We start from the raw sequence: 23,607 nt of genomic DNA on the forward strand, positions 1-23,607 counted from the left end.
GTTTCGCCATCAAATCCAGGACACGCACTGGCTAAGAGAATTAAATATATAGATGTGCGCACACCACCTCGAAATTGCCACCCGGAACCAACCTCTTTCCACTGCATATGATCAAACTGGTCAGCTCGTGTCAGCAGCCTGCCTGTTGTGTTCTGAACCAGCTGAAGTGTCTAAGGAGTTTCTAAAGGCAGCCCCACATATAAAAGCATTACAGTAAGTTCATCTTTTATACATTCTACTGCACAAATGATGAACAGAAATTAAAGACTTCCTCAGTTCCAGAAAGCTGAACAAAAGCAAAAAAAGTATATGTGAGTAAAGGCTGAAATATGTCCACCTACTTAGGAGTAGGTGTTATGCTCACCCACCCAGGAGTAGGTCATACTGAATACAGTGGGACTATTTCCGAATAAACATGAATAGGCTTGCACTGCATGATATACAGGTGGACCTCATTACATGTGGTTCCAACACCTGCAGTTTCGCGTATCCGCAGGTGGGCATGGAGATCCGAACTTGGTAAAAGCGGTTGAATAAAGGGTTAAGATCTGCGGTTCCTAGGTGGCCGGAAATAACCTCTGAGGTCATTTCCAGCCACCATTTTGCTGAAAGGAGCCATTTTGTGTCTCATAGTTTTAGAAAGAAACTCCCCCTGCGATCTTTCATGGAAAAGAGAAAATAAACAAATAAATAATCAGTGGAATTCGGCGATTTGTGGAGGGCACTAGCGGACAGTTAGACACCTTGAGAGCATAACATGGTACTTTATTTCACTTTTCTGCTTTTCATTGCATTTTTTGCCCTCCAGGAACCTAACCCCCCAATTGCCATTGACTTAAAGTCTTGTTTTCCGCAGTTTTGTTATCTGCAGAAATTGGTGGGAATGGAACCCCCGCAGATGAGGCCCACCTGTATTAACAAGCAAACTGTTTCTTACTGAACATCATTTAAATCAGAGCATCATCTCCTCAGTTGACCTCAGATATTACCAGTATCTGGAGTCAGCTGAGGAGATAATGCCCTGATTTACTGAGCTCAGCTGTAAGAAAAGAACTTGGAAGGAAAATCTATGGAGATGTATGCAGTGTGAGTGAGGAGTTGAGATATGCTCACCAATCTCTGCTGCCTTTTATCTAAAAATGAATCCCCCATCTCCTGCCTTATATGCAATAGGGGCAGACCTATGTTTACAGAAACAGAGAGGCTATTGACATGTTTAGGTTGGCCCTGATTTCTTTCTCCAAAACCTCCTAGGAAAGGCCCCTTCAAACCAGAAGCAAGCAGCATTCCCTCCAAGACCACCTCCTTTCCAATGCCCATTACATCTTTATAATCAGATGTCACCACAACAAGTAGAGTATTCAAAAAGAGAATCTCCATCCCAATTACTGTTCCCTGCCCTTTTAAGCTAAAATTGATGAGGGGTGCAAGTTTGTAGAAGTGTTTTTCAAGCACAAAAGTCATCTTGTTCAACAGAGATTATCCAATATACAGATGCAGATCACTAGACGCTGCTGCTCAGCCAATTTTCTATACCTGCCTTAGAATATCTGGTATTTATTTTCCTCATACACTAAACTAAAAAAGAATAAGGAATAAATGTACATTTTCCATAATAAGTGTAAGTTGATATGGTACAACCACCGAGAATGCATTTTCAGTTGACAAAAAGTGCAGTGTTCGTTTTTAAATGCTGAATTTCCTGTGGTTGCAACACAGGGGTACATTTATATAAAGAAAATCATCTCTCAAACACGTTTCCTTGTCAAAATTGGTGATTACTTACCTAGGGTCACAGAGGAACTTGGTCTTTTCTCCTTCATCTCTCCAGATTAGCCACTCCCGAAAAGATGGATGTACAAACATTCGGGTCATATCTCTGCGTTTGATTAGAAACATAGAGAGGTTCTCCATCCTCTGCTGAAAGTCCTCCCATTCCAAAGTACCTTCAATGCTCCCTGCATTGATGGCCTGAAAAATATGCTCATCAGTCAAAGGATGCAGAGATGCCACTGCCACATTCAAGAGAGGCATCACCCGGTCAAAGGAAGACTGTGTTGGGAACTTCATATTGCACTGCAGTAGGTACACCTCTGAAAGCGAGACGGGAACTACCTTATAGCTGGAGCTTTTTAACACCAAGTAGCCCTTCTCTATGAGATCAAAAGTGAGCTTAAGGTACAGATAGGATCCTTGACTCAGGGTTTTGAGATGAGAACTGAGTTTGCCAAAAGTTGTGTTGTCCATTTTGCCATTAAGAGATATGTTATTCTGTATCTCAGAGCTGCTGTGTATTCGGTGCAAGATGTAAGCTTGGAGGTCCTGATCTATAGCTTCATTCTCTTCCAGTCTGTCCAGGAATATCCTATGGAAGGGCAATAACTTAATTATTTCCTATAAGAAAAAAAGAACAAAAGTAAATTCTGGAGAACTTGTAAATGGCAGGAATACAATGATCAATGACTATTTTAAAATGATTAATCAAAGTTTGTTTTGTGGATAAATTGATTTAATACTAAATACCAGACTGGGAAAATGCAGAAAGACAGATCATTTATCTAATATGGGGACAATTTATAAGACACTGGACAAAGCAGCATTGATTAAGTGAAGGAACTGCATTTGATGTATTTGTTTAAGTTATTACTTATACAATCTGGTTTTGTTTGTATCATATGTTATTAATTAAATCAATCAATTAATTAAATGTGAATTCTCTTCTTCTTTTTCTTCTTTTTTTTAAAAAAGGAATTTCAGTTATCAGTCTTCCACTGAAATAGAAATGTTAGAAAGTTTTCTACTCCCAAGTGGAAAGTTGCAGGCCATGCACACTTTTACTCCAAATGGGGCTATATCAGTACCAGTGGTGATGTGCAAGAGCACAGTTGTAGGGATGCGCAGTAATGGTTTGATTGCGAACCGGGCTGGTCTGAGCGCTTCGATTGTGAACCACTTCAAACTGGTTTTCTGCTGGTTCATTGAATCAACTGGCCCAGACGATCAGTTTGACCAAATTGGCTTGTGTACCAGCGGTTCGGTCCAAATTAGGACCAAACTGCCAAACGATCCACGCACACCCCTTCACAGTTGCACAACTACTTAAAATTATGTGGAAATAATGTAAGTTCCATTGTGCAAGTGCAGGAATGCTATTTTAAGTAGTTGCGTAACTGCACTCTTGTACAATACCATGGGGGCTGGTTTCCATGTGTGCAGCAGGGCCAGCTGTTTGGGAACGCTGGCATTGGCTTACACAACATGTAGACCACTGATGGTTATTCATAGAAGATTCTAACTGGCCAGGCATTTCACAATCTTTGGCTGCAACTCAGAGGAAAACTGCAGAGGAAAAAAGGAGGCTTACGCCAACAAAACAATATATGGAGTTTATTAAGATCTCAGCATGCCCAACACATTTGGTTGATAATTTCTTCTAATAGCATAGATTCCCACAAGCAGACTTGCCAGGATTACCCCATTTTCTGGGAATCTATGCTATAAGAAATTATTTTTGCCCCCAAAGAAGGCAGTCACCAATACATGTTGGGCACGTAGACATCTTAATACATCCAACACATGTGTTGTACCACTGTAGCTTTCTAGGAACTCAGGAAGATGTCTTATACTGAGTCACACCATTGGTCTATCTAGCTGAGTACTGTTTGCACTGACTAGCAACAGCTTTCCAAGGTTTCAGAGAGAGGTCTTTCACAGCCCTACCTGGAGACAGCAGGGACTGAATCTGAAACCTTCCACATGCAAAGCAGAAGCAACACCACTGAGCTATGGCCCTATCTCCATGTTGGAGTCTGCCTCCTCTTTTCCTCTGCTGCTGTTTGGGTTCTGCCCTGTTTCCTTTGCCACAATTCAGAGAACCACAGAACTAATCACAAGTGCCAGGAGGCGCTCTCAACTCTTTTTTTAAAATAAGCAACTACCCAATAATGCACTCAAAACTACTGTTTTGGATGCATTGTCTAAAATTGGACACATTGCCTACAATGCCTTCCCAACCATGCCCTGGAGTTTCAAAACCAATTTATGAGGAAACATCAGGGGGGAAAGATCGGAAGCCCTGCTAGGCATATCTGAAGTTCTCTGGTTTGTGACCTTTTCATGTTAGTCCTCACAACAGACAAGTAAAGTAGGACACTGCAATCCCCGAATTACACATTTCTAATGTGGCAAAGCTTATCAGTTGGGAAGCGGTCCTTTCTTTCATCTCTTACAGTCATTCTTTCTGAAAAATCTGGCATCAGCTTTGGTCAGAAGTCTACAACCATAAATGATCACACCAGCTCTATTATTATAATATTTATTTATTTGATTTCTATACTGCCCTTCCAAAAATGGCTCAGAGCGGTTTACACAGAGAAACAATAAATAAATAGAATAGATCCCTGTCCCTAAAGGGCTCACAGTCTAAAAGAAACATAAGATAGACACCAGCAACAGTCACTGGAGGTACTGTGCTGGGGGTGGATAGCTCTAAAGCCTACTATGCACTAACTTGGGTTAAGATTGAGGGTTGGAAGCAGGATTTGGACTACCAGGGCTTGGAGGGTTTGCCCTGGTTCACTTGGGTTTGCAACCCTGGGTTATCTGCCTCCAACCCAGGTTTAGATGCCCGTGTGAAGAGGCTTACTAGCTATTTGTGTGCCCCATACTTCCTCCCAACTCATGCACACTTCTCTCTAAAACTGGACATAAAGTGGGATGAAGCATGTCACAACAGAAGACACACAAGATAGACATTCCCATTATGGCAAAACAAAGTAATAACTGTACTGAAGAGTAGAAAAATTGACCCTCAACTTACCTGTAGACTTGTTCTAACTGTTACAATCAGCTTCAGCCAGGATGGAAATTTCCCTATCATTTTGCTGAGGAATGATACTATTGTGTCCCCATAATCAGGTTTGTGAAATTCAGCTTCATTTAAGCCATCAATTAATATGATGAAGTCTTCATGGGGGATCTTCCGCTCTGAGAGTTTGGGGATGGAGAGAAGGAGAAAGATTTACACAAAAAAAATGTTTAACTCGTGCTTTAAATTGATGATGCAGTCACACTATCTTTGTAAATGAATGTTTTGCATTACCTTTATGAAGGCTTTCCAAGGGCTCTAGGACTCCCCTCCGGAAGGAAGCCAGGGGGTCCTGAACACAGGACCGCAAGCTAAGCATGCTCTGCAGATGTGGTTCTCTCAGCAGCTGCTCTCTGTAGGCGACAAACTGGGGGGAGCGGCAGAGTAGGGCGGCCACATTGTGTACAAACTCTGGCACAAGACAGGTGTAGGCATTATCAGCCTGGCAGTAGTGATAAGCAACAACCTACAAAAGGAGAAAGAAACAAAGATCAGTCCCTCAAGGCCATGAAAGCAGCATTTCCTTTCACAGCATTTTCATTCACTGTGACAAGAGGAGGGATCCTATGCCAAGTGCCTGTGACATGAGATCCAGAGGAACTGGTTAGTAAATGTATATGAGCAAATCCTTAAAAACTATTGCAACTGCCAGGCTATTTGAACAATTAAATTGCAGTTCTTGCTGATAACAGGTAGTGGCAGCAACTCATGCATACCATGGAACCACTGCTTTATGTGTTGGACGAAAAGGCGACTGCTCCAAGCTCCACTTTGGAGTCCCAAACCACAACTACATGCAGCCTTCTTTTTCTAAGGTTTTACATGCATTTTCAGATTTATATTATGCAAAATAGATAAACAGATATGAACTCAGTCAGGATGCTTATTCTGATGAATGTTTGCAGAATTCAGATTATTTTTTTGTTAAGAATTGGTATGGTAAGATGTTCTTTCTTTATAAAGTTGTATTGATGATACACTGACTTGTACTTTTAAAAATCCCTGCTTGCTAATTATTCCCTGCAATACGTATTCATCATTGTTTTGTTTATGCTTTATTAAATAATATGAAAATGATTTAAACACTATATTAAAAAGAAAAACAATTAGTATGGTAACTGTACAAAAGGAATAGTTAGTTAATGAGGGAGGTGAAGTAGGGAATATGGACTAACAATGCGAATTCAGAAAATATCTGAACTCTGGAACCTTTCGCAAACACATCCTCTGTTAGGGCTATAAACGTGGGACCATGCTGGGTTGAGAATCAAACTGCAGCAGAGACAAAATCTTGGGCATGTGTGTGGGCAGGAAATCCAAAATGTTTTTAGACTTTAACAAATGAAATAATGCTGGTAGCCTCTGCTCATGAGACCCAGGCAAGGGCAAAGGTCCATCTCGGTATAGCATCACATTTTGGAAAAAGATAATCAAAAAGTGGAATAAAAAGGGAACATTTATAAGCAAAAGAAATTCCCAGTACCTGAGTGGCAAGCCTCCTCATGGCCTCTTCCTGACGTCTGCGCATTTCTGGGGTTCCAGGGCAGCTCCCACTGGTGATGGAGGAGTGAGCAGAAGGTGGCTGGGCGAGGGGTAGTTCTCGGTTTGCATCAACATCTGCAAAGCAGAAAGGGAAGCAAAGATAATAAATCTATCATTATTCTGTCATTTCCAGGTTGCTCCAGCAGCAAATTGTCTAAGCTGGCTTTTAGGATTTTAATCTTGATAGAATGTAAAGTAAAGTGTGCTGTCTAGTCAGTGTCAACTCCTGGCGACCACAGAGTCCTGTGGGTGTCTTTGGTAGAATACAGGAGGGGTTTACCATTGCCTCCTCCCGCGCAGTATGGGATGATGCCTTTCAGCACCTTCCTATGTCCCTGCTGCCTGATATAGGTTTTTCCCATAGTCTGAGAAACATACCAGTGGGGATTTGAACCAGCAACCTCTGGTTTGCTAGTCAAGTCATTTCCCTGCTGTGCCACCAGGTGGTAGTTGGGGTTTATTTGATATTTTTAAGGATATGTTGCTGATGGTAGGACATGGCTAAAATCATTCTAGGAAGTACAGATCACCACCCTAATCCGATTCCTATCTTGCTCTTTATATGTAATCAGACTCACAAAGTGAGCACAGGGAATCATACTTATGAAATCTAATGTGGCTAAAATGGGAGCAATTTGTGAGAGGGCAGTGATGTTTCTGAAAGATTTTGTGGGGTTCTTTGTTACCATTGGTGGTTCTATTTAACCTTTTCTTCCTTTTAAAAGTAATAATTTGCCAAAGTCACTGGTGGCAGCAGGACTCCTCTGAAAGCCACAAGCTGGCAGCTACCATTTTTGTTGCCAAGAATGTCCCAGAGCAATGCTACATCTGGAGCATTTAGGGGAACTAAAATGGAACTGCTAAGAGGAGATCCATTACTGCTGCCACGAGTGAGAGCAGTCATGGGCCTAGCAAGGTTGGAGTGGGCCTTGGGGCAAGCAAAGATGACATTCTTGCCTTCCTCTCTTCCCCTGTCCCCCATGACTTTAATTTGTAGTAGCCAAAATTGTGACACACATATCCTGCCCCCAGTAAAGTTTGCCAATCTTGGTGGCAGGCTCCCCATGGATTTCTCCTGTGTTCTGGAGCCTCTTGACAAGTCCTTCTCTCCTCCTCTCTTCATGACTGGCTCACTACATGCTAGGCTGAGCCAACCCCTCTCTCAGCCTGACTGAAGGGCTCAGCAGTCAGGAAAATGTCAGCCACTTACGTTTTGGGGATGCGTGGGGGCTGTCAGAAGCAATCTGCCTCATGCGTGTTCCGTGGCAGCTTAGTGCAACCAGTCTGGAGATGATTGCTGTCTTGCCAAAGCCAATGTTTCCAACTATCACAACGCCTCTGTTCACACTGGCATCAGCACTCTGTAATTGTACATCAATCTCCTGGAACACCCAGTCCCGGCCAACAAATACAGACTCTGTGGTGATGCTGGGCACTTCAAAAAGGAGTGGTTTCAGAGAGATGTCAGGAGGCCTGTAAGGTGCAAAGCGTACTGCAGAGGAATAAAGAACACATAATTCAGCAATTCCATGATCTGTTATGGTTAAGGAAGCCCTGAGAACCACCCTCCAATCCTGAATAAAAGTGTGCTTTTCAAAGGATGCCTTCATTTAAGAATTATGGGCTACTATAATGTTGTTCTGTTCAGATGCAGAGGTCAGAAAGTGAAAAAAAAAGGCTACAAATAATGTTATTGAAGGAAAGTGATATTGTGGTTCCCAAAGTTCTAACACTATCTTCTCTTATTAACTAGTGAGTAAAACATAGGGGTGGACAGGATTTCTTCATTCCATTTTGTAGGTTTTCCCACATATTGGCTATACTGGATGTTTCTTTCTGCCTGTTTTCCAATTAACTATAGCCATCACTTATAAAAATGTTTAAAGAGTCGGCAGGCACACAAGTTAGCGCTTGCCTCAGCTTCCACTCATCTTATTGGTTCACATGATTTAAAAAACATTTCAAATCATGTGATCCTATGCATCGAAACATTGAATCAATTTTTAATTTTTAAAAAAATTCAACACTACACATTTGAGAGCATGGTCACATCAACATCCCTTTTAGTTAAAGGAAAGGACAAGGGTGCTTTCTTTCTAGGTGTGCCAAAGTAAATTAATCAATCTTATAATAATATGACAACATTTAGAAACATGACATTGTCACTAGGGGTGACTTGATAACAAACTTAAGTTAAACAAACAAGGATCTTCAACTTGACCTTGGAAAAGGGCTCCAACACCTCCAAGTGTCAACAAATGACAAACTGCAATCTGGTTCTTGTTTTGGGAAGGAATTTTCTTTCTGCATGTCCCTCTAGAGACAGCAATCAGGGAGAGGATTCTGTATTCCCCCACCAAAGCAAGACTTGAAAGGTTATTAACAGGAAAGCCTATTAGATTTATACTATGGAAGAACTGCAGATGTGCAAACCACATTGAATGGTCTTGTAAACTGAGCTGAATAAGGCCTTAAAAGCCAGTGTGTACACATTCAGGATAGGGTTGCCATATGGTTCAGTTTTCAAGGTTTAGCTTGAAATCCAAGGAAGCCACATGGCAGGGTGTGGATTGATTTAAATAAAGTTCCCCACTTCTTTATGTATTTCTTAAACAATGGTCCAAATTTAAAACATTTTACAACTCTATAGAGCATTTACAACATCTGGGGTATACTTTATGTACATGTTATTTTTACTAATTTAGGAAATTAATTTTTAATGTAATGGATATCTTTATTCATTACTTATGTCAAGCTGCCCTGCATTTCCTTGTTGCACTGCTTATACTTGAAAATGTAGTCTATCAGTGTACAAGACAAAGAAGTCTATCAATTGCTACTAGTCTTGATGGCTATAAGACATCCTCCAGGTTCAGAGGCAGGATGCCTCTGAGTACCAGTTGAAGGGGAGCCATGGTGGGAGGGGGGAAGTGCCTTTATCTCCTGCTTATGGGCTTCCCAGAGACATCTGGTGGGCTGCTGTGGGAAACAGGATTCTGGACTAGAGAGGACAGGGGATCTTCTTATAGCAAGGCTCCTCTTATGACACCTTTTTTTTTAAACCCAGGGAAGGCATTTCTTCAAATTATTCCCAAAGCAAGAGCTAGTAATTGCTAGGCACTACTGGGCAGACTAGAGCCATTTGCATGAGATGAAACTCAAGTGCATGCCCATGTTTGATTGGTAGGTAATTCAATGTGTGTGAAATGATTTATTCATTTTTAGGAAAATGTAAGTGTTGATACAGCATGTTTGTGATGATATTTAATTTTAACCTTGTTATTTTTAAAATGAAAATTTGAAATTTAGTATTTTATTTATATTTTTCACAAAATCCAATTTAAATTTTAAAAATCCATTTTTGGTACTGGTTTGGGGCCATTAGGTGGCCTGGATTCTTTACCAGTCCTTTGAATGCGTATGTATATGAATATGTATGTGTGAATATGGTGCTTTCATAATTGAACTACAGGGTAGAGATGTGAGGTTTGTTCAAGCAAGACCCCTAGAAAATACCCACCACCACCAGTTCCTTAGAGCTTTATTGGAGTTGCCTCCTTTCACTCCAGCAGTCAGTATTATGTGGGGAATAAGGAATACCTGTACAATTCCATATTTCTGTGGTTATGTTATCCTGCTAGTTCACTCTCTTTAACATGGTAGATTAAATTTAATATTAAATATTCCCAAGCTGAAATGCAATAATTAGAACACCTAGATATCGACCTGTGAACAGCAAATGTCCTTAAGGAGTGGATTCTTGATCAAGCTCATAAACACCTTAAAAATAAACTGGGATGTACTCGTATATTCTCAACAAGATCTATATACAATTCAGAACTCCTAATTCTCCCTAAATATGCATCTTCTAAAAGTATACCATGATTTAGAGCAGTGGTTCTTCATGGGGTCTGCCAGGTGTTGCTGAACTACAACTCCCAGCACCCCTAGCCATTGTGGCTGGGGATGCTGGGAGTTGTAGTTCAGCAACACCTGGCAGACCCCATGTTAAAAACCACTGGTTTAGAGAATTATTTCTGTGAGTTGATAGCTCCTTCTGAATGGCATTTATAGACCTGAGATTTCAAATCATGCCCACACAGGGGTTTTTTGGATGCTATTGTAAAATTCCAGTAAAACAGCACCTCTGTATTTGTAGGGTCCTCATAGTAAAATAGTTGTATCATTATTTATTAGATTAATCTTTATACCCTGAATTAAAGGAGAAATGTATTTTGAACCTGGTGAGAAACAAGTCCAGCATTAATGCTTAAGCCAAAATTATATTTCTATGGTCTAGTCAAGATGAATTTGTGACACAGGGAAGGTAGACTTGTGGTAACTGCCTATGAAAATGTTTGTTGAGATTAACCTGGGGAACTGTAATGACATTGTATGATACATGATTTACTTTCTATAATTTATTCCTATAAACATGAGGGGAAAGTACATTCAAATTTTCTGAATGTGTTATATGTGTGTGTGTGTGTGTGTGTATATATATATATATATATATATATATATATATATATGAATGAAAGCTGTGTTTCATATCCTTGTTGACATGTTTTTTTAATCTTTTAAAATTGTTGTTATGACGATGAGGGATGGAACAATAATTAATGGCCGACATAGTTTGCATTTCAGACTAGTATTGTGGTAGCACAACAGGGTATGCTTGGGCAATAAGATAAAGAAGCAGACAGCTGCATCACATTCTACTATTCTTTTTGTACAAACACAATGCTTGCACAAGCTGACCAAGAGCACAAGGGATTACGTAACTGTGAGCATCCATGCAGCTATGTGACTTTGCATGCGCACAACTATTTGTTGTGCTAGTGCAGTATTAGTCTGAATGTTGGCCACTATTTATACACCCCTTCTTAAAAATGTGTTCTGCTTTACAGCCAAAGCAAGGGATTGATAAATGCCTCAGTAAAACATCACATACACAAACCTACCTCTTAGATCTTGTTGTGTGCGAGCACCAGCCATGCTCTGGCGAGGCATCCGGAGAGATGTTCGTAGTGGAGCATGCCTCTGCTCATCTAGGTAAGCTAGATCTTCTAAGTGGGCTGAGCTGGTGGCTGTCAATGAGAAAAATTCTTGATCCAACACAACAAGCATATACAAGAATTCTTGAAACAATTCATTCTATATTTGATACTGTGGACAGCTGTTTATGATCTTAAAGACAGCTTCAAGTGCACAAATATGGAAGTATCTATGGGCAACCTAGAGGATTATGTGTATATTACAAGACTGCTTTATCTTAATAGTATAGAATACTCCTACCCAGCCTTTCCACAACAAAGTTTTCAAGGCAGCTTACATGGTTGCCTTATATGGTCCACTTGTATAGTTAGATTTTCAGACCAGGTACAGCAGATCCATGTGTGAAACCAGCTATTAGAAGGTGTACACAAAGCATATCAATTGCATTTGCTGGATCGAATAAAATCATTCATGCTCTTCAATACGAGGCTGAAGAAGCCTTAACAAAACTTATTTATCAAATATGTTTGACTTATTTCATTTGAGAATTAACATCTATTTATTCAGACAGGATGCAAAATGTAAACCTGGCTAAAGGAAGGAGACAAAGCTCCCTTAAATCAATGCAGTTGGTTTCCCTAAGTAAAATGTGAAAGGAAAGTACTGTAGTCATATTATTATTTTTTATTCCAAGAAGAATTCTTGTACACTAGGCTGAGTGGTTGTAAGTATTCTCTTAGCTCAACTTAAGGAACACTGAACAGCTTCAATAGTAAGAATGCAAAATACTTCAGTCCTGAGGATATGTTTGAACAACAAAAATTCCTTGACCTAGATTTTCCTTTTCACAGAGCTCAAAGAACAGAACTGTAAGAGGAACATTAAAATTGTATAGAGCAGGGGGGAAACAAAACAGCAGCACTATGTGCATAGGGGCATAATGGTCAAAGTTCTTTTATCTACAGCTTTCGTTAAAGGTTAGCTAAGGACAACATATATAAGTGCTGTTTTGTTGTAAGCTATCAACTGTATATATGTCTTTCCCACCTAACTGGTGCATAATACACACACTCTTCCTCCTTAAAGTACTCCTTCACATTGAATCTCCATCCACATGCTTTAATGTTAATTTAATCTGGATTTGCACAGAATGAAAATGTAAATCTAATACAAGAGTGCACATATTTATGTTAAACCAAAATGTACCATTTGCATTGCTAATTTTCTGATATTAGTTTATTTATATTGATGAGATCCTGCTTGACTGAGGAAAGAGGGAGAATAGCTGGAGAATATGGTCAAAGAAGAAAATACGTCATTTTTATCCTAAGGAGATTACATATCAAAGGCTTCTGCATACCTGAGGTTATTTGGGGCTCTTGTCATTATTTTGATTCAAATACTAGTGATAGCCTATTATCAGGAACATTTTACAGCAAATTTAAATCCAAAATCCTCCAACATAGAAAACCAACTTTGTAAAAACATAAATACATGAAAAACGAATATTTCCAAATCACAGTGAAAATCTGCTTTAGTCTGTCAATTTCTTTGATGAATGACATTTTCCATTTTATCCACTGGGTAATCTCCAAAGCATTTGACAACCATTCCTGCTCCATAGGAGGTGACACCAATTTCCAGAATCTAGTTTGTACAATTCTCACGGCTAGTAGATTAATCAGTAACATCTTATGTGTCCTATACAGATCTTCCAAATGATTCAAACCAGAAGTTAAAATATCAAATTTCAGACCAGCATTGTTTGAATAGGCTGTGACACCTGGATCTAGAAAGACTGAATTCTCTACCAAATGAGTTGGGAATCTGCAGGCTGAATATCCAGCCTGTAAATGGGTATACCTGAAAAATTCTACTAAATCCCTCTGGGGATTTAGAACTATATATTATTTTATACCAAGTTTCCTTCAAAGCAGTATAGACCAAAGTTATAAACATTTGCTCCCTTCCCATCTCTCTTGCCCATAATGCTTTACTTCCAAATTAAAAATTTGTACTTCAGGTATTAAAAGAGGATGGAAATGACCAGTCTTCTAAACTGTATCAGATTTTCATGTCAATAAAGAGTAGGAGGGACTTTTCCAATGAAAATATATTCTCACATGAACTGGAGACTATGGGCAAGATCCAGATTAAATGAGTCAAGTTTAAGTTAACTACTGCATCCGTCCAGTGGCTGTTGCTGTTATCTACCTTATGTTTATTTTTAGATTGTGAGTCCTTTGGGGACAGGGAACCATCTTATTTATATACTTACTTTATTTTTCTATGTAAACCACTTTGAGAATTCCTGTTAAAAAGCGGTATATACCGTATTTTATGGACTATAAGACTCACTTTTCCCCTCAAAAAATATCCGTCAAAATTCAGGTGCGTCTTATACGTTTTAACAGTTTAATATGTTAAAACTCTGAAAAACTGGATTAAAATTTAGGTGCGTCTTATAGTCCGTAGCGTCTTATAGTCCGTAAAATACGGTAAATAGTAGCAGTAGTAGTAATAATGACTAGGGATGAGCACGGGCCTGTTTGGTGCTTCTTTTTGCAAGCGCTGGACCAACTTGAACACTGGCATTCAAGCCGGCTCGATAGGTGGGGAGGGGGTACATTTAAGATGCCAGAAAGGAGCTCCTGCTCGCCCCCGGCCTGCAGCTTTCCCTCCACCAATGCTCGTTTTAGAAACAGCCGCATGGAGCTACAGCCCCGCTTCCTGCATCCCCATGCGGCATCAGCATGCACATGGTTGGGACACATGCGCGATGACCATTTGAATGGTCATCAGGCATGCACATGGCCAGGGCACACGTATGCTGGCCATTTGCATTGTCAGCATTGTGTTGCTGACCACGCAAATGGCCGGTGTGCATGCGCCTCAGCCATGTCCGTGCTGACACCGCATGGGACTGCAGGAAGCAGCACTGCAGCCCTGCGCAGCTGTTTCTAAAACGAACACCAGCGGGGGCGAGCAGGTAAGGAGCTCCCTCTTGTTATTCCCGTCTTCTCCTTTTTAATATTAACTGTTATACATTTTAGTTTTTGACATTTCCTTCTATTGTGCACAAGGCTGTTCCTTCTGGCTCCTAGGTAGGGTTATTTTAAATCAACTTGTACTGTCAATTGCACTATATCTAACTGGATTAACCTCTCAGCCTTTTTTTTTTTTTTTACCAAGCCCTGGACAGTAATGTCACCTGAAACAGACCTAAACACAATGAAATAGGGATTTTTAAACGCTCCAGGAACGAATTAGCAACTCATGACACTTCTGAGCTTTTAACCACCCCTGAGTAGTTCCTAATCTAAGCAGCCAACAGAATATGCAAAGGATCTTATTACAGATTCTCATAGTTACACCACTAATGTATGTATACCGTTAAGGTATACATATCTTATAATGTGTAATGTAATGTAATGTATACCTTATAATGTAATGTATACTACTAAGGTTGTTAATGTCAACCTTAACGGTAACCAGGTTCTTGCACCCAGAGTGGCATGGTTGGTGCTTCATCTATGGCTGCTTCTGCACTGCCTCATAATGTATAAATCTTCTGTCCATATGGTTTGGGTATACCAGGTACTTACATAACAGAAACTACCTACTTCCTCTCATGAGCCTGGTGTGGAGAGGGCCATCACCTCCTGTGCTTCTGTAAACCGCCCAGAGATATAAGTTTTGGGCGGTATTAAAATATGTTAGATAGATAGATAGATAGAGTAAGTAGATTTTCATGACTTCTTTAGCTTATAGGGAGTAAAAAGGAGACAAAATAGATATCTGCTCAGGGGCCTTGGTGTTCAAAGCAAATTACAGCATTTGGGTTAAACATGGAAGCATCTGGGAGGAAGTTTCTTTTGTCTCATTTATCCCTGTGTACAAAATCTCTTTTTCTAATCCATGTTGTAAAAGAATATTGAACGTTCAGTTCATATTGCTTCTGAGCATTACCAAGTAGGCAAATTCATATTCCAAAACAAGTAATATTGAGTTTCAGCCACATTACTATTGTAAACCACATGGGGTTGTCCTGCTGCTGAGAATTTCTGTTAGGATGAGAGATTTTTCATTTCAATTTAGGATTAGCCACTATTCAATACAAATTTCCAGTCAGAGAATTAGTTGGAGGTGAGATATGCCCAGCCACAGATCAAAGTTGCTCTATAGAAGAAGGGGCAAGTGATAGTGGATTCAGGTTTGTAATCCTGAAAACAGTCACTAGCTTCAGTACTCTGTCCACAAAGAGCAGCCATTCACCACTTTCACCACTCTCTTATTAACACATTGAAGTTTTAATGATTTAATTAAACATACAGCAGGCTAACTGAACACCAAAGTAGCACTTGTGTAAGTATTTCTGAAACTATCGGCAGTGGAGCTATTGCTTCGCATAAGTCTTCAGTGAGTTTCACATAACTAGGGATAACCAAGGATGGGGGTGGGGGCATCCATGGGCCATGAAACTAGTGTGTGAGATTTATAAATGCTGTTTCAAAACTCTTGAAGTATTTGCATACATTTTAAAAAGGTATTTTTAAATGTAAACTGACAACACTCTTTTGTGGGTTCATCATTAATTATAATGTAGCATAACAATGAATGAGAATTTCTTACCTGCTACAGAGTTTGGCCGTGGCATAAGGTAAAGTGGAATGGATTGTACAGATTGGGATAATACTGTCTCTAGGTTCCTTTCAGGGATCTTATTCAAACTGTAGGTAGAAGCCGTCATGTTTTCATCCACTCGATATAAACAAGAGTCTATGCTGGATTTTTGAGATTGCCAAGGTTTCAGGTTTCCTCCAGATCCTAATTCTTTACTGCTTTCTCCTCCATACTTAGCACGGTCCATATTTTCCGAATAACTTGTCAATGTTGCTGTAAGAAACAAAAAACATGCATGACAAAGGAAGCAACTGCTCCATTGCTGCCAAACTGCATCATGAGACGGTGACCATAGCTTTAAAAACCCTGAGACAGCATGAATACAGCTTCTACACCTCCTGGCCTGCTGTTCCATTGGTACCTTTGTCCACCCTCTTCTTCTGCCTATTGTGCAGCAAAAAACTAGTGTGCTGGTGAATCAAGGGACTAATGAAAAAGCAGACCAGGAGATGCAACAGCTGCATCTTCTCATTGCCATATAGGCATAGTCTCCAGGTTAAGCCTGGCAACTGTAATGGAGGTCTGCATTTACATCTAGATACCAAAAATATGACTATATATTAAAATATTATGGAATGTGAGATTCTGTATGAATGTGCAATTCTGAAAGCAAGTTCAGGTATTATGGGAGAAGTGAAGCAACAAAGATGCAATTGTAGTTTATATGGAAAACAACAATACTAAATATATTTAAGTAGACACAAATATAACAAATGTCACAAAGAATATATACTTGGTTTGGTTTTGTATTATCTCACTTCTAAGAAGGTTAAAGAGTACAGGTACTTAAAGCTGTTCAACTGCAGCCTACAACAGACAACACTGAAAACTTGAGGCGTCAAACTTTGAGCCAAAGTCAACTAAGAAAGCGTCACTGGAGGTTGTCCTTCCACTAAATTGGGTGTTTCGTTCTTAGAGACAGCACAGATAACCTTCTGTTTCCTTCTCAGTTGGCATGCAACTTTGCTTTCACTGTCTCACATTTCCTCTGATAGGCTTCATTCAACTACCATCCAAACAGGAGTTATATCACTGAAATTCATATTTCATAGTTCAGAAATATGAAACTTGAGGGTTTATGGTACTTGTCTCAAAAATGAGGCAAGCATTATGACCCCAAAATTCTTTCACAGTTTTCACTTTTATTAATCTGAGGCAGAGAAGAATGCAACCTTTCCCCCTTCCCACGCACCCATCATCCTCCAAGACCTCCCTTTTCCTCCACCTACCCACCTGTCTGCTGTTGCTCCAGTGTTAAACATGAGGGAGAAAAGAAGGGAGAGAGGTCTCCCCCTCCTTCCCCCCCACTACCTGGAGGCTTTACAGACATGGCTTTTATTTCGAATCCACTCCGGATTGGAGTGTGCCAGTCAACATATTAGCTGGATTTACTCCGAAGTCCCTGAAGGCTATCAGGGATCAGTATAGCCATGACTCTGTCCCGCCCCCGCCCCCAATCTAGGCTGCGCATTCTGGCTTAGACTGAAGTATGTCCGGCTTTAAAAAATCCTGTATTTCCAGAGGCTTTTCGGGGGGGAAACCTGACGTTTTTCTCTGATATGCAGAGGGGCCATTGCAGATAATTTGGCTTACTCACACTTTTGTGTGTGGTTAAAAAAAAAAGTCTTCTGAGTGGATTTCCATAACACCAAGGGTCAGCAAAGGAGAGTTTGACAGCTCAGTCTGGTGTGTTCTTTGAATGATTTGCACAGGGGCGTAACTATAATAGAGCAAGGGGAGACAGTTGTCTGGGGGCCCACTGCCTTGGGGGGCCCTCCCAGAGGCAAGTCACATGACTGACTCCCCCAGCCATGCACCCACCCAGGCTTCCTTCAGTTATATTCATCCTCTGAAATTGATGTGAGTGTTAAGACCTGGAGCTACCAGAACAACATGTCTCTCTCTTGCATCGTCCACAATTTACACAACCTTTTAAAAAATAATTTAGGATGATGTTCTATTGTGGCACACACACACAATGTTTTTTGTTACCACTATTCAGCCTCATTTAAGATTTCTTTACTTCATGGGCTGAGCTTCAGTGAGGCGAGCCCATTTTAAAATTTTGTCTCTGGGCCAACTCCATCCTTGCTACGCCCCTGGATTTGCAATTGCAAGTGCTGGGGGCAGGGAGGGGGAGGGGTTGTGGCAGACTGATGCAATTCTGTGAAGGGAGCCCAAAAGGGGAAGGGGAGGGAGGGAGAAATTCCTGAGTTAAACAGCAAGCACAAGCAAAATGTGTGTCTTCCTATGCTTTCAAGTTTGGTCACCATAGGAACTCAGCTTACATTTGCAGATGTTTGGATATGCAGAGGTTTGGAAGCTTAACAATGAAGACTGCAGGTTGGGGTTAAGCGTTCTGTTGTTTTGACTTGTCACTTTTGCGGAAATCTGGCTATCTGTCAAACTGAAAAAAATAATTCTGAAGGGAGGCATCTTGCGCCTCCTCCTGGGATGTGATTGGTTGGAGGAAAAAACTGGAGCAAACAGTGGGAATGCACATAGGAGAAAAATTGCAGGGAGTGTGGGGAGGAGCCCACAGCTATGTGAACTGTCCATCTAATTCCCCAAATTAATCTACTGCAAAGTAGATTCGCTCTTCAGATACCCCGAAGCCTAAAGCCATGTGTGAATAACTCCCTGGTGCTACTATGTTTATTCGCATCTGCCAAATTGCACAGCAATGCACAAGACACCAGAGCTGAGGTAGGGGAGGAGGCTTCCCATTTCTGCCATCTCTGTCAGAGCCAGCACCCAGGAAAGCAGAAGGGAATGTGTTGGAAGATTGTGCATGGATGGAAGGAGGGAGGCTTTGCAATGTGAGCAAGGGGAAATAGACTTGGAGCAGAGACTGGACCCATTGTGTTCCTAGTTACATCACTGTAAGCCAACAGAGTCATTTGGCTCATAACTTGGCTTGGAAATAAACTATTTTCTGAATTTGTGTGTGTGTGTGTGGGGGGGGAGTTCAGAATAGGCCTTCTGAACATAATTAAAACCTGACCTGGGAAGGAGAGTCACCATATCGCTGCATTTCACCTACTGGCACAACTGAGCCCTCTTTCTTGATCTTCTCTATTATCTGCCACAATATTTCAGATTCAGCTCTCTCACCAATCCTCTCCTCAAAACAAAAGTTTCTAAGGTGAACTAACAAGTTAATAGACTCAAATCTTCAACATGCAACTTGCTTTTAATTCTTAATTTCTCTCTTCTTACTTCTCTCTTTCTACATCCTTCCTCATATTGCCTATGAATGCAATGCAATGCAATGAATGCAAACGTCCAAATTCCCAATGGTAAACATTCTGAAATCCCACCACAGGCATGGTGCAATGGCTCCCCCCACCTTTGCATCCTTTTCTTCTTCCATGGCAATCAATAGCAAAAGTAATAAAAATAAATGTTTCAGCACGACTGATATGATTCACCGCTCAGATATGAAAAAAACCCATTTATAGTTCACCATCTACCAGCTGGAAGCTACTAAGCTTGGCGATATCAGAATCATTAGAGCAAGAACCACAATACTAAATGCAGAATGGACTGTGGGGAACACACATACAATCCCATGGCCTGCTCCCAGTCCCTTACCTGCAGTGTTAACAGAGCCAGCATTACATCTACACATAATGGTGATGGACCCTTAACTCAGTGGTAGAACATCAACTTTGCATGCAGAAGGTACCAGTTCAATCTCTGGTATTTCCAAGCAGGGCTGAGAAATACCCATCTGAAACCATGGAGAGCCACTGTTAGTCAGACAGACAGATGTACCAATGGTACATCTGCTCAGTACAAAGCAGCTATCACTGTCCCTCTCCTCTGCAATGTAAATAACTTGCAGACATGTGATAGCCTCACAAATTAAAAAATGATTAACTCAGTCTGCAGATAATTTGTTTTGATGCCTCTGTTGCCCATCTTAGTTGTTTTATATGTTACAAGTTTAGCTGTCTTGATTAGCACAAATAGGAATATTGCTAAACTAATGGGTGGTCAGGAACCAGATCCAAGAAAGTTAATATTTCTTGATGGATAATAATAACTCCTCCAATGCCTTTGGAATCAGACACCCATCATAATTTGGGGAAGGGACAGAAATAATATTACAAGCAAATTCATTGGTTACAGAGACACACATTCACGCGTGAACAGGAGTGGGTCATCCATGAGGCAAAATGAGGCAACTGCCTCAAGCAGCAAATTTGGGGATCATTTTGGGGGTGGCAGAATATGCCCCTGCCCCCCACCACAGCAGAACTAGCACCACCATCATCCCAGCATAACTGCTGTCAAAGCTCTGAGTCCTGCCAGCACTGCCATACTCTGTGTGTACGCTGGCATGGCATCCAGTTGGCCAGCAATGCCTGCCATTCCAGGGGCAAAGCAGACTCACTCACCCCCAGCGCTAGTAATGCCCTCAGCTCCGTGGGAGCAAACTCACCAACTTGCTTGTCCCTGCCCTCATTGCTCCTTCCTCCTCCTGCTTGCACTCATACATTACCTGCCAGAGCCAGACAATAAATGCACATGAACAGGAGGCTTCAAGCAAGGCCCGTTACTTCCTCCTCCTTCTGCTCGGACCCATCCATCACCTGGATCAGGTAGGTGATGGATGTATATGAACAGGCAGGGGCCCATTGCTTCTTCCTGCTCAGTCCTATCCATCACTTTCCTGATTGAAGCAGGAGGCAGCAAGTGAGGCAGAAGCAGGTTGTTCCCTCCTCCTCCCATCCATTCATTGCCTGGCTCAGGCAGACAATGGATGGATGAGAGCAGGAGCTCACCCTGAGAGAGTGAGATGAGGGGCAAAGGCAGCAGGCTCCAGCCCAGGGCTTGGGGTCAGTGGGGACTGGGATGACACTATGCATGTCCATTTACACTGAGCTGGTTTTGCATGTGAATTTAGCTGAATTAAAAGAATGCCATTTCTTTGGCAATCTGCTGCTGGACCAGCAGTTTTGTTGCCTGCTGTAGGTAACTATTTGCTTCTGTTCTACTCTGCTTGTAAATAAAACAGATGCTACAAAGACACTGTAAGTGACCATTGCTCTCTTATCCAAAGGAAACTGAACTCTATAATACTATGCCTTGGACATCTTACCACCTCAGCAACTGAAGAGTGCTTGACACTAGTGTAAAAAGAGCGATAGTATTTCTTTTCAGAGAAATATCGATCTGTTGTTACTGAGCCAAGTTGGAGATAAGAGCAGCAGCATTCCCAGCAGAATCAGAGTATCCTACCAGGAGATGAAGCGTGAAGTTAAAGCAACCCTAAAGGAGAGACAAGAGGTTGCACTTAAGTGAGAGCCTTACTTATTCAGCAGCTAAACGTGTCAAAGCTGTCTCAGAAGATCTGCTAAAGAGACCCTGGCTGGGGCTGGCTGAAAAGGGGCGATGAGGTTCATAAATATCTAATGAGTTTGGACTGTGCAGTAAGGTCCTGGGAATCAACAGGCTTTGTCTACCTTGGGACCTGCCAACACAGATTGAAAAGACTAGGAAAAGTGCAGCCTGTTATAGGAATGGCTTGCAGGGGGTTCCAGCTGTAGCCTGGATTAATGATCAGCCTTCTACTTCATGTGAACTCTATAAAGACCATAATGGGAGGGATCAGGATCCTATAACTGGTGTATTGAGGTGAGCTGTCAAGAGTCCCTTAAGCCAGAAATTCTGCTTAACATTGCATCTTGTGGTGACTTGCTGCACTGCAGCAGCTTTCAAATCTCTAAGTCCTATGTTGGCCCTGCCTTGTGGAGTTCACTATTCACTTCCCTGCAGACAGGAGAAGTATAAGAGGCTTCCTATCTGAAGCAAACTTTGCCTCAGTTTCAAGGTTTCCTTGGCTTGACCTCTGGCACATATCTGACCTTTGGCTACTGGTTTTAATCCCTGCATGCCGAGTGTTTGCCTGGCTCTCTTGGTTTCAGCTTGTGAAATTTAGCAGCTGCAGCCAGCAGCTCAGTCCTGACATGAGACTCAACAGTATGAATAATCCAGAAGATCACGGAAGCCAAACAGACTGGGAAACCTATCTACCCGATAAATTATATCCACTGAGATTATACCCACTGAAAGTGACAGAGAAGAAGGAAAGAAGAAAGGATTACTGGTTCCTGGCCTGCTAAACTAGCACTATATAAAAAGGAAAGGAAAGATTGTGCCGTCGAGTCAGTGTTGATTCCTGGTGACCACAGAGCCATGTGGTTTTCTTGGTAGAATACAAGAGTGGTTTACCATTGCCTTCCTCCCGCACAGTATGAGATGATGCCCATATAAGTGAGCATCCGCCTCCAGCACCTTCCTATATCGCTGCTGCCTGATATAGGTGTGCAGCTGTGCCCATGGGATTGCCCTCCAAGGATGCTACCATCAGGCCGAGCAGTCTGGCTAATGTAAGGACTGGCGTTGTAGAGGAAGAGAAGACTTGATGTATCAGTTGTAGTATATCCTGAATGCAGTCTGGAGATAGGATCAGGTTGGATGGGATCAAGTGACTTTTGTCTTTATTGACAAGGAATCTGTGTGCCCAGAGTGCTTGTAGGGTGTTCACATCCGCTCTGCCAGATTCCATTGAGGGAGACTTGATCAGGATGCCATCTAAGTAGGCAAATACTCAGATACCCCTGAGGCAGAGTGGGCCAAGAAAGGGGTCAGAATCTTTGTGAAGATCCTGGGTGCCGAGGAGAGGCCAAACAGCAAGGACTGTACTGGAAATGAAGTCCCGTATATCTGAAACGTAGGAACGGTCAACTGAGCAGGTGAATCGGGACACCTCCGTCAAGTCTACTTACTTCATTGGGTAAGTTCAAATCGGGTTTCTGTGATTAACCGTAATGTCTCCATTCTGAACTTTCTCTGCTGCATGTATTTGTTTATTAACTTTAAATCTAGCACTGCTGTGAGGGAGCCGTCTTTTTTGGGCACGGTGAAATAGACGCCCTGGCCCCTTTGAGGTAAGGATACACATTCTATGGTGTTAATGGATTTGAGGTGTTTGGATTGCTCGGAGAAGACTGGCATGTTTGGCAGGTGTGACTGGGGGTTGGGAAGAAGCAGTTAGAGGGTAGGGAGGTGAACTCTATCGTGTAACTGTGAAGGATGGTGTTGAACACCCACTGATCAAGAAATGCTGTTTTCCCATGTGTGGAAGAAGTCCGATAAGCGACCCCACACTGGAGTGGGCTGTCTGGTTTTGGATCGATTACTGAAGGCTTGACGTGGTTGAATGGTCAGCCATTTGTTGCCACACTGCCTGTTCTAGAATAGACAAATGGATGAAATGGCCTGTAAGTGGGATGAAAGTGACAAAAGGCCTGAAAAGGTTGACATCGTTGTCATCTGTCCTTCCTTCAGGGTGCTGAGGGGAGTGCCTTTCTTTTGTCTCTGGTTTAAGGCAGAATGTCTTTAAAAGCCTCATCTCCAAAAGGTTTGAGAGCAGTTTAAGGAACTGCTGTGAAGTTTGTGCGTGAGACAGAGTCTACCAAAGGTTCCTTCTTGTTACCACTGTAGAT

The 23,607-nt window shown here is 41.6% G+C and overlaps 1 protein-coding gene across 18 annotated transcripts in view; it reads right to left on the minus strand.

The window, feature by feature from the left end:
• TANC2 (tetratricopeptide repeat, ankyrin repeat and coiled-coil containing 2) overlaps positions 1 to 23,607 on the minus strand; it is a 441,341-nt gene that overhangs the window by 47,942 nt on the left and 369,792 nt on the right. For all 18 annotated transcript variants that reach the window (XM_053259180.1, XM_053259181.1, XM_053259185.1 and 15 more), the window contains 7 exons: positions 16,040 to 16,303; positions 11,374 to 11,499; positions 7,620 to 7,901; positions 6,351 to 6,484; positions 5,102 to 5,333; positions 4,820 to 4,986; positions 1,787 to 2,394 (listed from right to left, as the gene is read on the minus strand). In XM_053259180.1, coding sequence (XP_053115155.1) covers positions 1,787 to 2,394; positions 4,820 to 4,986; positions 5,102 to 5,333; positions 6,351 to 6,484; positions 7,620 to 7,901; positions 11,374 to 11,499; positions 16,040 to 16,303 — 1,813 coding nt within the window. The remainder of the gene's footprint in view (positions 1 to 1,786; positions 2,395 to 4,819; positions 4,987 to 5,101; positions 5,334 to 6,350; positions 6,485 to 7,619; positions 7,902 to 11,373; positions 11,500 to 16,039; positions 16,304 to 23,607) is intronic.

The sequence above is a fragment of the Hemicordylus capensis genome, chromosome 6 (assembly GCF_027244095.1).
Source record: "Hemicordylus capensis ecotype Gifberg chromosome 6, rHemCap1.1.pri, whole genome shotgun sequence".
In the NCBI taxonomy this organism is placed as follows: Eukaryota; Metazoa; Chordata; class Lepidosauria; order Squamata; family Cordylidae; genus Hemicordylus; species Hemicordylus capensis.